General features: G+C 37.5%; 2 protein-coding genes across 2 annotated transcripts; one reads left to right on the top strand and one right to left on the bottom strand.

The window, feature by feature from the left end:
• Positions 1 to 9: 9 nt before the first annotated feature.
• LOC137708808 (protein RST1-like) lies at positions 10 to 12127 on the bottom strand. The gene is given in 27 exon segments (XM_088689414.1): positions 10 to 656; positions 827 to 945; positions 1107 to 1257; positions 1567 to 2217; positions 2363 to 2659; positions 2754 to 3650; positions 3852 to 4034; positions 4142 to 4219; positions 4318 to 4533; positions 4620 to 4663; positions 4666 to 4710; positions 5066 to 5157; positions 5257 to 5387; positions 5576 to 5744; positions 6131 to 6203; positions 6512 to 6593; positions 6678 to 6809; positions 6890 to 6965; positions 7050 to 7150; positions 7273 to 7460; positions 7559 to 7736; positions 7994 to 8244; positions 8569 to 8845; positions 8970 to 9053; positions 9182 to 9463; positions 9516 to 9609; positions 9701 to 12127. Coding segments are annotated over 27 exon segments (5838 nt in total). The 5' UTR covers positions 10282 to 12127; the 3' UTR covers positions 10 to 290.
• On the top strand, positions 12127 to 14680 carry LOC137709284 (putative trehalose-phosphate phosphatase 2). Its single transcript, XM_068448372.2, has 9 exons — positions 12127 to 12498; positions 12584 to 12724; positions 12904 to 12975; positions 13081 to 13206; positions 13284 to 13340; positions 13702 to 13803; positions 13921 to 13998; positions 14095 to 14235; positions 14411 to 14680. The coding sequence occupies exons 1-9, from the start codon at positions 12406 to 12408 to the stop codon at positions 14549 to 14551; spliced, it is 951 nt and encodes a 316-aa protein (XP_068304473.2). The 5' UTR covers positions 12127 to 12405; the 3' UTR covers positions 14552 to 14680.
• Positions 14681 to 16311: the final 1631 nt, after the last annotated feature.

The raw sequence follows: 16311 nt of genomic DNA, 5'->3' as shown, positions 1-16311 counted from the left end.
TAATCCAACTAGGCCAATCGTTTCTCATTTTTTTTTTTTTTTTTTTATGGGAAATGTTGAGTTCTTCGGATTACAAGAATTTGACTAACTCCCCCCACGTGAGATTACTGAGGGGGTAAATTGGCTGAAAAAATAGTTTAAAGGAATATTGAAACTAAAACTTATCGTTTGAGGTGAGTAAAAAAAGAAGATTCGAGCTCAGGTGAAAGAGACAAGCAACCACCACACATCAGATGCCGATAACTCTCATTTTGGCTTGCACAGCCACAACAGACAATGTCGGTCATATGTCAAGAAACCGCCATATTGGCAAGCAGAAGCTGCTTCTCAAGAGGCAGGTAATGCTTCAGAGATACACAGGTACCATGCATCACTGTCAATAGGAAAACAGCCATGGAACTCTCACTTTTGTCAATGGGTTGCATGTCAGGCGGGATATCCTCACCACGCGCGATATGTGTAGTCCAATTGTATATGCGTTCTGTCGATGCAAAAAGAGATGGAAGGATCAATTCCTCAAGTCCTCCCCAACTAACGTCTGAGAGAAGAGAGGAAAGGGTGACTGGTAAATCGCTCAGCACGGCATGTTGGTCCAGAATCAGAAGAGGCATATATTTGCTCCAGCTACCAGATAGCAATCCAAGAAATTGTAGCGCCTGTCGGAGAATTAAGGTCAGAGCAATTAATTATCAGAGCCAGATGCTAAGGAACAAAAGTCATGCACAAGCAAAGTCCATCTTGAATGTGCACAAGAGTGGACATTGAACTTAATCGAAGGGAAGTGAACTCTGTGTCTCAACAAGGGAAAATGAATGCTTACACGTACCGTGGAAGGATAACTCGATACACAACTGATTTCAACTGCATCAACAAGCCACTGTCTTCTGACACTTCCATCTGCATGTTGCAAAGCTGCTACGACCTCAACGAGCACATCCCATATAACTGCAAATACGTAAAATTTCAAGCAAAGTCAAGGTTATTAAAACTTCCCTAGTAAGACTTTCACAGTATATCCATTTTCTTATGTTGATTAACCATGACATAGAGAAACTAACTATATTACAGTTTTAAGAAATGAACATATAATTAAAAAAAATCCTAACCATTTGATTGAATGTTCAATATCCAAGGCTTTAACCTTCCCAGCTCAGTCAATGAGATGGAGCCGACGCTAACTAGCTTAGCTTTGGTTTGAATCTTTTTCAGAACTTCAATAAGCTGTCCATCTCTTTGCTGCAAGTCCTCCTGGGTAACCTGTAAGGTCCATGCAATTAAATGACCTGAACATGTGTGCGGCAGCAGGTTCAACTAAAACATTTGTATCTTAATGGCTTTTAATATGAATGAAGCCGTACTGACATATTGATAGCGTTATAACTTTCTAGATTAAACTTCCACCGAGCTTGAAAAGAAACAGAAAAAATATCATAGGATTTTCTGAAGGTTGCACGTTGCAACTCATTTTTGTTTGCATGTTCTTCAAGCAGCAAGCTATAATAAGAGTTGCTGTAGGAATGCATATTTATAGAAACGTGCATTAGTAAGTACATGGTTATAGTATACCTGCAGGAAGTTCAACAACCAACTTCTCCGAGCCTTCCCAAAGCACCCAACAGCTTCAGACCACTCCTCTACGAAATGCTCTCCTACTGTGGCAGCTAACTGTGTTGCATGCATCAAGGAAAAGAGCACCTCCATGCAATTTTCTATGTGAGATATGTACTCCAGAGAGTCAAGGGAAGCTTCATCTAAACACTGATAGACACCCTTCCAGCATGAAATCCGTAATAAGCTTGTCTCATTGGTGTCATATGATTGATATGAAGTAAATGAAGAGAAGTAGCTACAGACATCATCAAACATTTTCTCAAGCCTTGAACCTGAGAATACTTTGATGAGATCTACAAGATGACCGAGAATACAAGATTGCAGCTTTAACTCAAGTGTTCTGAATCTGGACAAGTCAGAGAGCTCATCAAGGAAACTTAGAAGTGGATCAAACTTATTTGCATGAACCAATGAGAACTTTACACATTCCTCCCTAAGGGATCCCTTTTCAAGAGATACGTCTGTTGGAAACAACTCAGCAACCTGAGCTTCGTATCTCATGCAGCGTCTGATGATAGCACCCCAATCCAAGGTTGGAAGCCTAGGAGCTTGTGAAAGGCACCTTATCACAGTCACTACCGTGCAAACATAAGGGGCATTGCCTGTCTGAACACAATAATTCAATATATCAGAAAAGACCCATAGTTATATCAGCAATCAAATACCTGATGTCGGTTTGTCTCACATATCCATGAACCAAAAAGGAAAGAAAAAAGGACACTTGTGCACCATAACAAAACACGTAGCATACCCCACTAGAAGTGAGATGCATCAGCCATGAAGAAAGCTTCAAAACTGAACTGTCATCTGCAAAACTTTGGGAAACAGATTTTGAACCACCTGCATCAGTATTGCTACTATTGTCAACATTGACAACTTCCTTGGTAAACAAATGATTTCGAAGAAACGAAACTGCCCATGCAGCATAATGTTGCAATTGACGATCATCAGAATTCTGTGCAACAAGAAATATATCCTGCATCAACGATGTCAAATACTGCTCACAAGTAGGACTTGAAAGTAGAGGACCCATGAGATAGCAAGATTCCTGTCCAGCACAACCAAAAATATTTATACACGTGAATCAGAAAAACCAAACAACAAAATAGGTATACATTTACTTGGAATAAAAAATCTAATACCTTGTGGTCATAAGCTGTCTGCACTGAGGTTGGACGCTGCATGTCAAACAGGATCCCAGCACCTGCTCCTAGAGCATTAACAAGTCCAAGCATCCCACCCAGATGGACTAAAGGAGGATAAGGATTTGAATAGCATTTTCTGAACAATTCCAGTAGACCTTTTACATGTTCAACCTCAACAAAGTGCAACCCTCCGTTCAGTGTACAGGCTAGGAGGTTTCCGGCTTCTATGCAAGATGACATCAGTAAGCTTTGATAGAAGATCCCAGATTTTTTTACAGAGACCAATTCAGAAATGAGCTCCTTATAGCCATTCACTAAATGATGTACTTCATTATCATCCATCAGTTCTACTCTCTGGCAGAATTCTACTATAATTGGAAGTGCAAGACAGGACCCTATTGATAAGACCATCTCAGAACCCCGAGAGCAAGACGCAGACCCTTGAGCCAGAGTAGTCATATGTGGAATCCATGAAACAATTAAGCCCTTTATCTTAAGAACAGCATCATGTGCCCCAGCCCTGTACATTGCACCAACAGTACTCGCCAAACCAAGAACAAGTCCAGCAACACCCCAGATATCTTCGAGGAAGTCATCAAAGTTCTCATGTGACAGTTCAGAAGTTGTATTCACATCTATATCAAAAGTGCTAGGTGGGAAATATGCAGACAGACTTTCCAAAACATCAGATGGAAACTGAGTGAGCTGACTTATCACCAGGGATAACGCCTTAACTACCATACCAAGCAAGTCTGTTTCTGACATCTTGCCTGTTTCCTTTTCCATGTTAGATTTACCAGCAGCATCATCCCTGGTCAGAAGATCTTGGCAACAAAAACCCAAGGCAACCCCACAAGCTCCTCTAACAAGGGTGCTACTGCTTCTACACATAACCTAAAATCATGCACTAACAGTAAAAAAAACATGCAGACAATAGCACCAAAATATTCCAGTGCCTATTTATCAAGGTAACTATAAAAATTATTTTTCTGATCTCGGATGATTCATAGGCGGGAGGTCAACACCAAATTTAAAAAAAAAAAAAACAGATACAGAAGAAAGAAACAAGAATAGCATCAAACAGAACTTACAAACCTCGACAAGTCCAGTGATATTCTCAAACTTTTGCTTATGATCAGTTACATGTAGGCAACTTGAGATCAATCCAAGAGAAATTGCAGCAGACCATCTGCGGTGTTCATGTTCAGGCTGGACCAACCACTTCAACAGAAATTTTGAGGCAGCTGATTTAACAGTATGAGCAGATGGAGGCAAGACCTAACAAACAGCAAACATAGGTAAAACTTAAGGCTGAACAAAGCATGTGAGACATAGTAAAGAGGCATAGTAACCATAAAATTCAAGCATGAGAGACCTGCTCTTACCGCACAAAGTGCACCAACAGCCAGTGCAATATTTTCAGCAGATCTAGGAATAACCTCTTCTGCTGCTTTTATCATACTCTGGACATTAGATAAAGCAAAAACGAAGGAAATTCAGCACAGGCTCAAATAACCAGAGGGTAAATTCTGTACACATAAAGCAAAACAAGACAGTGAACCTTCAGAATGTCACTAGCAGCTTTAGCGGTTTTATCCAAGACAACAGAGGAGACTTGAGTATCAAAGGATAAGATATCCGCCCCCAGCCAACGTCGCACAAAGGACTTCCAAGATTGCAGTGAAATAAGGGCAACAAAAATATTTCTTGAAAGCTGAATGGTTGAAGCTAGTTCCACCAATGCCTTCTCATATCCAGCATGTGTATCTCGGAATCCCTAATATACACAATAAAAATGGAGATTTAAAGCACAGCAAAGAGAAGAATAAGGGTGATAGTTGTATACGGGTGATATTATCTTACCCTTGATGTCCTTACGGTGTTTACATCTTTAGGAGTAAAGGAAAACATAGCAGGGCTGCACCAGGTAGCTCTCTAGCGTTACTTTTTTTCCCTGAAAATGCAATGTCATATGCTCAGAGCCTCAGACTCAAGAGAAAGATGGAAATATGCTATTCAATAACAAGAGCACATCAAGATAATTAAGTTTGATAAATCACCATTAACAATAAGGTAACAACTCTGCTCAGGACATGGATTTAATGAACACAAGGAATCATGTTGTATTTTCTTAAAGTACAACCCTCCATCCAAAACTTATCCAAAAAGACAATGGATTAAAGTATGTTTGACCTTCTCTTTACTGAACAATCCAAAAAAGTAACCAGGACTTGTGTGTGCCAATTGTCTGTATGTGTCCACCAACTTCTCTTTACAAAACCTCATATAAGACACCAATCTCCTTATACCTGAAGAAAAGATCACCTGTGGAAACACATCCAGTAGCTTCTGAATCTTACTTCCTAAAACTCTTTTCTCCTTGACTAATCTTCGCCTTGTATTAAAGCATAAAAGAAAATATTCTCAGCACTTAAACGGAAGTGACAGATTAGACAAAAAACTTGGACAAGTGTAGGATTAGAGAAAATGAATTGCTTACAGATGCTCGTAAGTTATGACCATGACTTGAAGTTCTTCCAAAGCCCTGAGTACAGTAATATTTGCTTCAGAGAAAAGTAACTCTGTGCTCATGTTCTTGAAATCTTGAACGTTTTGTTCAACATACGATATCTAGGAAGACATTGCATAACATAAAGAAAAAACTGTAAGAACTATATGCCAAAGATAAAATATATAAAAAAGATGATGGTATCAGATAATTTTCCAACAAAGCAAAGATATCACAAGATTTATGATAACCTGGTTATCAGAACTGGGACAAGGTTAATATATAGGTTGCATCCATCCTGAAAATTTACCTCATATTGTGCTAAGGCCTCTAAGGAAGAGGCCCTTGCCTTTTCCCATTGTGACTGCAGACCAGGGTGAGCAGACAAGCTAACACTCCACAGGATTTGCAAGACATTCTTTGAGACTTCAGGATGTGCTTCGGCATCCATTGAACCCCACCTCAGAAGAAGGCAAACGCTGCCATCAAGCAGATATTAAAGAGCTATAAGTATGTTTACATTTCAAGAGATAATTGAAAGACTCTCGAAGACTATCAAAACTTTAACCCTGTATCCACAAAAATAAAAAAAGCAGAACTGAAAGAAAAATAACCAATTTTGATGGTTGGATAAAAAATGGATTGTCATTAATATTGGTGATATTACCACTCCCAACACTTAAGTATATACAAGTCAATTTCATCTAGATTGGAAAACAAGAGGGACTCCTTCTAGGAGTTGAACTCAACATCTAGCCTTAACTTTCCAGGGGAAAAAAAGGTAGTTCTAGCAACAAGGAGGTGCTTTATGCTATTGTCAAGCAGACACACAATGTAAAGTAGGACTCTGTACATGTGAGCTTACCTATGAGCAAGAACTGAATCTGCACAGTAATCCAGAACATGCTTTGTGATGACGTCCCAGGCTGTATAAAAATCTGAACAGAGATTTGTCTAGAGTTTACAGTAATTCATTTGAAAGAGAAAAATAGTTTAAAATGAGGTAAATTGCACTAATGCCCTAGAATATCTCTTGCTAGTGCCCAAACTTTAAAATGTGAATCTATTGCCCAAGAAAATAATTTTGCACGGATCAGTCATTTTTGTTAGTTCAAGAACAGATATAAACTAGTTAACAGACAACATAACTACCAATTACATCAGCTTCACAAAGGTGGGCAAGAGGATCAGTCATTTTTGTTAGTTCAAGAACAGAAATAAACATGTTAACAGACAACAGAATTACCAATTACGTCAGCTTCACAAAGGTGGGCAAGACTTTGAAAACCAAGAGCTTGAATTATAGGATCTTTGTTCTCAATGCAAGCCTGTTGATTCAAGGACAACGAGAAGACACCTTAGAACTGAATGCATAGAGAAAATAAAAAGAAACAGCATCCAGAGAACCATACCGAAACAGACAGGATGAGGTCCACACCACTATCAGGATTTTTTCTGCAAACATCCCGAATTGATGCGGCCATACCGATGCATATGTCTCTCTCAGACTTTAATTCAGTGAGCAACTTTGGAAGCAACACTCCCTAAAATTGAGAAGAAGAAATGCAAAACCATAAGAACAAATCAGCAATAGAAAATGCGAAATAAAATAGAAAAATTTTACCTGCAAACTCCCAAAGGCACGGTCATTGGTCTCCCAAGTCTGGCAAAGTAAACGAATGGCTGTCGCATACAAAGTTCTGAACATCAAATGAAGGATTTCAAACAAAATTAAAATTATTAATAAAAAAGAAAAATCCTCCAGAATGGTACATAGTACGTACGGTTTAGCATTTTTCTGAAGCATTGGCAAGATAGTCTGAACAACAAGAGGAATCATCATAGAATGTGAAGCAGGTGCTAGAAGCGTTGTCAAAAGTTTGGGCTGCAGCAACAGTTCAATAAAGTAATTATGAAAAAAATTGAGAAAAAGAGAGCCACATAGAAAAGTAAGTGTGCCTATTTTAATAAGACACAAGGAATCCAGGATATGAAATGAAAACTCACCAACATACCACAGCGACTTATATCTTTTCTAGTGAATATGTTATTGTAAAATAGGATAGCCAGCAATAGTTGAGCTCCTACTTTAGGATCCATTGTAGCAATGGCAGCCAATGAATCTAAAGCAGTACTCCCAAGCACCTCATGCATCACTCAAACCCCAGCAATTGCACAGAGTAACAAGGGCATTCCTACAAGAATGAATAGTGGAATACGTGAATATGATGCAAATGTTAAGTAATGATCAAGACAAATGCACTAAAGTTGGAAGAGGTCCCAAAGTATTTACCAGTAACGAATCTCTCTTGAGACTGGGAGAGAGGTAGAGAAGACTTTCGTCTGTCAACAATCCATAAAGTGTACTCTCGTAATTGAGATGGCCAAGATCTTGACACATCATGAATCTCTTTGCCATCAGTTCTACCACTAGAGGCAAAATTTAAGAAGAAACTCGACAATGAAGGATCCTGAAAAGCAAAAAGTAGAAATTTATAAAACCCAATCATCATTTGCTAGAAAAGAGTTGCAGTTTTATGTAACTTTTATAATAATTTCAATCTACATATGTTGTGGACAAAAAATATTTTCTTTCTTATTTTAAGAAGCGGCTATGAAGACTACAAGATAAAAAAACGAAGGATACTTTGATTTGCAAGAAAATTACAACACCCTTACTTCAACTAAGAAAATAACTCCAACAATGAGAGAGAAAATGAAAATACACCTGAAACCATTGACGCTGTAAGATTTAAAAAACAATAGATCCAGGTGTGCTTAGAGATGGATATCCTGCTTCAATTGCTGGTTTATCCTTTGGTGCTATCAAAACTGTTACTAAGAGTTTTTGTAACAGGACAAGCACATCTGTTGCTGCTCCTTTGACATATTTAGAAGTAGATGACAGTAGGCTAATGACAGGGAATATGAATAAAAGCTCCTCGCTCAGAAGACACGCATTTCTGTGAACAACATATTCTACAAGAGGAAAAAAATTCATATAAGTAAAAAGTTCAAACATTGAATGTGGGAAATGGAATCCAATTGAGAACACAACCAACAAAATGAACATTTCTTTCTTAGTACAAAACAAATAAATACATAAATAAAAGTTAGATCCTAGTCAATATGAAGTCATTCAAGAAGAAAAGCATAAGCTCTTGCTCAATGAGTAACACATGACAGTGATAGTAAAATAAGCTGGCTAACAATTCCTAATAGATTCTTACATGCACCAAGACCTATTAAAAAAACTGTAAAACGTAGATATTATCAAAGTTTCAAGAATAAACTAAAGCATACCATCTCCATACTTCCACTTCAAAAGAAGGTGGAGAAGTTTCAATGTAGATAGTTGGTCATGCTCAAGCTCTGACTGAATGAGGATAATAAATAACGTAAGCATAGCTGATGATACTTTAGGCACATAAGGCAACCCAATATCTTTCTGGGTAATCAATAAGTGCTTGGACATTTCAACTACGGGCTCAATCAAACCAGAGTGCATGTGGCCAGCTGAAGAAATTAAAAGAATTTTATCAAACAGTTCCAAACCACAGTGATAAGCCTCAGCGATCAGCTGCCAACAAGGACAGGAACAAATGTGTTAGTATTTAATTATATAGGAAAAGAGAAAGGAAAAAATCAACCAAGACACAAAAAAGAATGATGAAACCACATGATTAGAACGGCTAAGAATATACCAATACAGTTCCAGCCAAATTCCTCAGAACCACTGTATATGCATCGACCATACATTCCACAAAATATATGAAATTCCTAAAATCCTGCAAATTGTCAATAATTAACCTAATGAGCATCAAGCCAAGAGGAAACAGTCGGCCCCCACCGCCCGTCTCCAATAAAAGCAGAAGAAACCAATATATACCATAATATGCCTAACAAGTAAACTTACTTCTGAATTACTGAGTGGAACATAAACGAGAGAGTCTGTCAACATTTTCAAGACAGGCAGTGCATCAAGAGGAATTGAGCAACAAAGAGAGGCCATCGACGATATTAGATGCCTTGCAAACAAGGCCGAAGTCTCTGAGAAAGGTTACCTTAAAATCGAATACTTCAAAAAGGGTCTTAAGAAGTCACATATTCCCACCAATCCCAACTGCTTATTCTTTGCCATAAACAGCAAAACCTGCTGCACAAGTTCCGACTCAGCATCCGATCGGCATGACAGAATCTGTCAACCATTAAAACACACCATCAAGATTCCAACTCCATCACTCACTTACCAGCATTCTTATAAAATTCAAAAAATGGGCACAATCAAAACATTCAACCAGTAAGACTCTGTTTGGTTGCCTCAACTTTCCCAATAAATCAGAACTGAATTCGAATTACACTAAGCCGTTAAATTCCAAAATTCATTCCGCAAAGTAGAAAGCTAAGAAAGATTAATTCTTTTCAACCAAACAACGTCTTAAAACTAAACGAGCACTTGCCATTGCTCCTCTGAAACCCAAACCGAACCAAAAAGCCCAAACCTTTGACGAAAAGGTCGACGAATTTCGGGGCGGACCCTTCGAGTGCGGACTGGAGCTCCAGAAACCCGCGGGAGATATCAATTTTGGAGTCCGCTACGAGGCTGCATAGCTCGCGAACCGATTGGTCGACGACGGCGGGGGAGGTGGAGTGGAGGCACTGAGAAATGGCTTCTCTTCCGGGTTCGGAGTCGGAGTCTAAGTACTTCGGGGCGGATCGGAGCTTCGAGAAGATTGAGATCACGGCGTATTTCTGGAGCGACGGCTGGGGAACCCGCGTTTTCTCCAGCAGTGGAGTGTACGAGTCCATCGAGAGAGATGCAGAGAGAGACGGAGACGCAGCGCCGGTTACCGTTTCAGGGAGGGAAGCGCTAGGTTGAAACGACGTCGTGTCCATCTGCATGCCCATAAGGCCCATATTGCTGTGACTTCTGTTGTCAAAATAGGGCCCAATTCCATTTTTCTTTTTTCTTTTTGATTTTCTAATGCACTCCTTCTTTTTGTTGAAACTTTTCATTCACTTCCATGGTTCGAAAAAGAAGTATCACACGACTAAAAACTAGTTGATAAACTATTTATTTAATTTAGCTTTACATGACACGAGCCATTCTAGAGTTTTGTCAACAAAAAAAATTAAGCATACTACAGTCTTTTACGTAATTGTACTCGGTTTTTTCACAATAGTTTATGTTGATTTGATTTTCATATATAGAATTCAAATTGCCTGAGTTCAATTCTTAAAACATGATTCTACAAAAATCTAACTCACGAGAATCATATACTATACTCAACTCTCTTCTACTGAACTCAAATTTCCCGACTCACATAGTAAGTTTGGTTTTAGCTTATACAAACTAGAGTCAAAATTTATGATCCAGAGTGGAAATCGTTACTACTTTGTAAGTTTTACGGTTTACTTAAAAAGAAGAACGTGCACTCTTACAATTGGATTCATGTTCGAATTCCCCATCATGGCTCTCATGCATCAAACCAAGAATCTAGTTCACATCGAAGAAAAGGGGGATCTGGTCAGAATTTTGGCTTGTATCTCTTGGCATATGGGGAAGAAATCAATAAGAATCCCACATGATCTTTCTTTTATGGTAATGGAATATCCCTAAACATGTGACACATAAGGAATTTCAATAAAATATCCCACTTAGTTCCTTTTTCAAAATTTGATGCGTGACACAATATAGAAAGTCACCCAAAAATGTCCAAAAAAAGATTTACCTTGTTCCACAAGAATCCTTTCTAGGAATTGTGGTATTTTTTTAGTTGTTCATGCCTTGTATCAAAGGATATTTTGGTCATTTAAGGCCAAGTATCCCCGTGCAAAAAAAGTTTCTATGCATTACTTGCAAAAACAAAACACTACAATAAATAAACTTCAATATTGTCTGGGGATCGATCATACATAATTATACTTTATTTTCAACAGTTTCTCCAATATTCTCGTTGTCGATCAAGGTATGCTCTTTGTTTCAAGGTATGCTCTTTGTTTGTTTGTCCATGTCTTAGAAATCTCTCTGCAAAGTTTGCCTTATGTGTCTCGCTTTAGTTCTCCATATATGTATGCATGTTGGCTAGTATGCGTGTACCTTTTTTAGTTCAATACTGAAATAGGTCACAAATTCGAAAGGAGTTTGTGTTGAGACTAGTACGCATGTATACATCAAGACTCGTATGTTTGGATTGATCGTTTCAAAACTTGATATATAATCAGCTGCTTAATCTATATTTTGTATGTTCTTTGTGTGTTCATCCTGTTAATTTTCTTCTGGTTTGCGTTTTGTGGGAAACAGATACAATTTGTCAGTGAAAGAGAATCTGAGAGGAAAAGAAATTAAAGATCATATACATCTATGACTGCTGGAATCCTTAGTTAACTACATCCGTGCAGAATCCTCTTTTCTTTCCCATTGAAAACAAATCATAAGTAAATGGTGGGGCTTTTTTAGCTTCATGGTATATGCTCAGTAATTAGTATGCATGCGTAACATGTCGCATAGTTAATTTTGTGAGGTGAGGGACCAAAGCTTGCAAGGGTTTATATGAGGTTGAGTTACTTCTCAAATTGTCAATTGATTTTATAGTGGAACTTCAATTTTCTTCATGGTATCAGAGCAGGTTGGCCCACGTGTGAAGCCCCAATAGCCACACGTGCTCCACGTCATCCCGTTTGTTTTGTCTACGTGTTAGGCTCGAAAATTCGCCACATGCAGAGAGGGCGTGTGAGGTGACGGACCAAACCATGCAAGGGCTTATAAGAGGTTGAGCTACTTCCCATATTACCAATTGGTTTTATGGTGGAACCTCAACTTTCTTCAAATTTATGCTTTAATATTGCAAAAAAAAAAAAAAAAAAATTATGCTTCAATGCCAAATTTTATGAATTTGTGATTCTGAGATCTATTTGGATTTTCGAGTGAACATATGGCTTAAAGGTAATTATGGAAAATTCATTAAGACAGATTGAATACTAAATGTCGCATTAATTAAGCGTGACGTTGGTATTTAAGTGCCTATATAGGTTTGACAAATGACAGCATCAATGGGTTAAATATGAATTATATTTCACTAGTTTTCTATTGTTTTTGGTAGTCTTTGTGTATAGCTAGGTCTCTACTAGCTGGCCGGAATGGGATACGTAGAGGAAATGGAATCCTTGTCCAAAGCAATTAGATACGACGATCATGGAGAACCAACTGTGGATTTGTATACTTCATGGCTGGTAACTTCATATATACTAATTCTGTCTTAAGTTTAATTAATTAAATACGATCTATGTTTAATATGACACTGGTTCAATGCTGCAGACAAAGCATCCATCTGCTCTGGATGCTTTTGGACAGATGATGAGCGCAGTGAAGGGAAAATATATCGTTGTGTTTCTGGATTATGACGGCACTCTCTCCCGTATCGTGCAAGATCCTGATAAAGCTTTTATGACGGCCAAGGTAATCTATCATATAATTGAAATTTCCCCTATAAAACAAAGAACCGAAAATGAATTTTGGAGTTCGAATAACAGTTACTAATTAGTTGTACGTACATTTGCGGAGTTAAATCACATTCAAGTTTATTTAGTTTCTTGTCTTACAAGTTACATGTTATTTGGAAATGGATATAACTGCAGATGCGTTCAGCGGTGGATGAAGTTGCCTGTTGTTTCCCGACTGCAATAATCTCTGGAAGACGTCGAGATAAAGTAAACTTTTCGTACCTATATTTCGTGTTAAAAATTCTTTTCTTTAATTTTTTTCTTACATATATCTTGCATGTGCATATAAATATTATTTTCGCATGATTTTAGGTTTATGATTTTGTGAAATTAGACAATATCTACTATGCTGGAAGCCACGGGATGGATATATCGACCCCTTCAGGCTCTTCAAAATACAGCTATCACAAGCATCAATCTAGAAGCACTGATGCAAAAGTAGGTCAAAATTAATATTTCAGTACATTTTTCCACTTAATTGCTTTATTATATATAATTTTCTGTTAATATTTTAGGGAAATGAATATGTTAACTTTCGTCCAGCATTCGAGTTTCTGCCTACCATTGCTAAGGTAACTCAGTAGAAATAATAAAAGTAAGAAATTAGCTTGTTTGGAAGTGCTTTTAAAATGGCTGAAATCGTTTTTAGGAAAATATTTTTGGAACTAATCATCTATAAAAATGCCATTCTTGAAAAAACACTTAAAAGTGCTTTCGTGAAGAAGCACAAAACTGGTGTTTCTTGCAAAAACACTTTAAGTGTTTTTGAAACCCATAAATATTTTCTCTAAAAGTGTTTTCAGTCATTTTAAAAAAACTTTTAAGTGAGCCCTTAATTATTTGGTTCACATGAATCACATCCTAAAGAATTGGTTCACATGAATCACATCCTAAAGAAGCTCATTTCTTATTCGATATATAACTTGCATGCAGATAATAAAGCTGTTAAAAGAAGAAACAAAAGGTATAAAAGGTGCCGTGGTTGAAGATAATAAATTCTGCATCTCTGTTCACTATCGATGCGTCAAAGAAGAGGTTAATTAATTAACACATTATATCTCGTAATACAGATGATTATATATTTAATTATCAAACAGCTTCCACAGAGTTAGATAGCTAATTGTATATGCATGGTTAATAAAAAAAATGCAGGAAGTAGACACACTTAAAGGGATGGTGGAAACTCTGATGAAAAATTACAAAAACTTTCGCATATCAGGAGGAAAAAAGGTATATTGATATTGTAATTTTTATTTTGTTTGATTAATTTGACGATGTTTTCTTTCCCAATTAAAGCCTTTTAAATTTTGATAGTTTTTCGAATAGGTTATGGAAATACGCCCAAAAATTGACTGGAACAAAGGTCGAGCCTTGCAATATTTGCTTGACACACCAGGGTTCTGCAGCTCCACTGATGTCCTCCCAATCTATATTGGAGATGACAAAACTGATGAAGATGCTTTTGAGGTGCATATATATATAGAGACATTGTGGGAACAGCCGGTCGTCTGGCTATTCTTACCGGCCAAACAGCCTTCCCTGTCCGACAAGGCCTTACAGATTGAATACATTATTTAAGCTGTGATTATTGACAACTATATGCTAATTAACATGATTAACTTGATGTGGATTTGTTTTACAGGCTATTAGGAGAATTGGAAGAGGCTTCCCTATTGTTGTTTCATCCACTCCAAAGGAGACCAAGGCTTTGTACTCGTTGCGTGACCCAACGGAAGTCACGAGTTTCTTGTCATGCCTTGCTGCATGGAGGAAAGACACCTGAATGTATAAAGTTGCAGGGATTTAGTGGGGACTAATTTGGATTAGGTACTAATTAATGGTTGGCCAACGATTCAAAGTTGGGATAATTTGAAAGGTGTAAATAGCATTCTTTGAAAATATCAGAATAATAGCAGAAGAAAAAAAAAAAAAGACAGATGTTTTTTTTTTCTTTTTTCTTTTTTTTTCTAGAAGGGCTAGTGTTGTATTTTTCTTTTTCGCTTGTTCATATTGGTTCTATGTCAATTTCATTCTTATACTAACATAAAAACCTTCATTAGTTTTGTTTCTACCGCGTCTAGCTTGTAACATCTCATCTAGCGAGTGACGTGGCATCGCTTGTTAACGGTGATTGGATGTAGTCTTGCTTGTTGGTGATCATATTACGTGTGCCTAATTTAGGTTCTTTGTGTTTATCGTATTTTGTGGTGGATCTAAACTTGTGGGCTTGTGCTAGTATCAGTAGTGCGCGCTTGTGGTAGCCAATTAAAAGATTATCTTTATACTTGTTTGTGTGAATTATCTCCAGATCATTGGATTGATCATTGAAGAGCAGTGGTGAAGCTAGAAATTTTCGAGGGGATGGGCGAAATTTAAAAGTGTATACAATGTTCCAAAAAAATGTAGACAACAAAATCTTTTTATATAGTAAAAAATTTAAGTATCGTTCGTAATATATCAATATAAACAAGTTACAATTGTTGCCGGCAATGTTTTATGTCATGAAAATGTTGCATAATAAGCTTATTATCAATAAAAGCAAAAACATCTCTCTTAATGTAAACAACAAAGCTATCACTCAATCATTGATCTCCTATTTTGTTATGTAGTTGTGTTTTGAGAATACTTACAGCAAAAAAACATTTTCTGTACTAAAACGGTTGCAACCGATAATACCAAAATCAATGTACGAAGTTTATAAATCAAAGTAATCACGAATCTTTTGAGTGTCAAAGTCTAGTGGGAGTCTCTTCACGTCTCTGAGTGAGAATAATTACCAAAAAATGTGCTTTAATTTTGTCGACATGTCGAGACAAAAGTATTGAAACTTGTCTTTTTGTAGTTGTCCTCTTCCTGTTATTGCTTCAACCCAAATTGCCCTCCTTTGTCTCTTGTGGCTGTGACCCAACCTTTTTATCTTTTTTATTTTATATCCACTAGGCCCAATTTTTGGGCCTTACGCCATGACTGCAGTAGCCCAGGGCTTCATTCTTTTCTTTTATTTTTTAAAAAGCTTCTAGCCCAAAATTACAATAGCCCAATGCCTTTCCCATTTGCTCATGCTTTCACACACTAGCGTCGCCAATTTTCCTTCGAGCTTCAAACCCCATCTGCATATGAGATTTGCGAGGTGCAGGGGTTCAAATAAGGAGGGGAGAACAGGTCGCGAGTTTGGGTTCTGATGGTTGAAATTCTTCTTCCTCCTCTTTTAAGATTTTTGGAATTCTGTCCCTCATGGCGCTGCAAGTTTTCCGATGGAACCTGAGGGGTGGACCGTCGCTCTTAGGCTTAATTTTTGGCAAAAGGAGGGGCAACCGCCCCTCCTTGCTCCTATGTAGCTTTGCCAGTGCTGAAGAGTAGAGTGTGTGGCAACCTTGTATTCTTGCCAATCGCACGAATGTTACTATTAACCCATGTAACTAATATTCAACTTCCTAAATTATGGGGTTATTTTATTTTTATTTGTTTGGTTGTATATATGTTTTAGGGTAAAGTTCTAACATTATCCATATCGGTTACCAAAGTAGTGAAACCATCACCATG

This window comes from Pyrus communis, chromosome 17 (assembly GCF_041283825.1).
Source record: "Pyrus communis isolate YQ-2024b chromosome 17, ASM4128382v1, whole genome shotgun sequence".
Classification (NCBI taxonomy): Eukaryota; Viridiplantae; Streptophyta; class Magnoliopsida; order Rosales; family Rosaceae; genus Pyrus; species Pyrus communis.
Note: the sequence above shows the minus strand (reverse complement) of the source record. Positions and strands in the feature narration are given on the sequence as shown.

Bases quoted from the DNA above. Each gene is read 5' to 3' on its own strand.
- LOC137709284 (XM_068448372.2), top strand. From the start codon at position 12,406: ATGGGATACGTAGAGGAAATGGAATCCTTGTCCAAAGCAATTAGATAC. The intron at 13,207-13,283 runs GTAGGTCAAAAT...TTAATATTTTAG, and splicing joins CTAGAAGCACTGATGCAAAA to GGAAATGAATATGTTAACTT. The intron at 13,999-14,094 runs GTATATTGATAT...TTTTTCGAATAG, and splicing joins GCATATCAGGAGGAAAAAAG to GTTATGGAAATACGCCCAAA.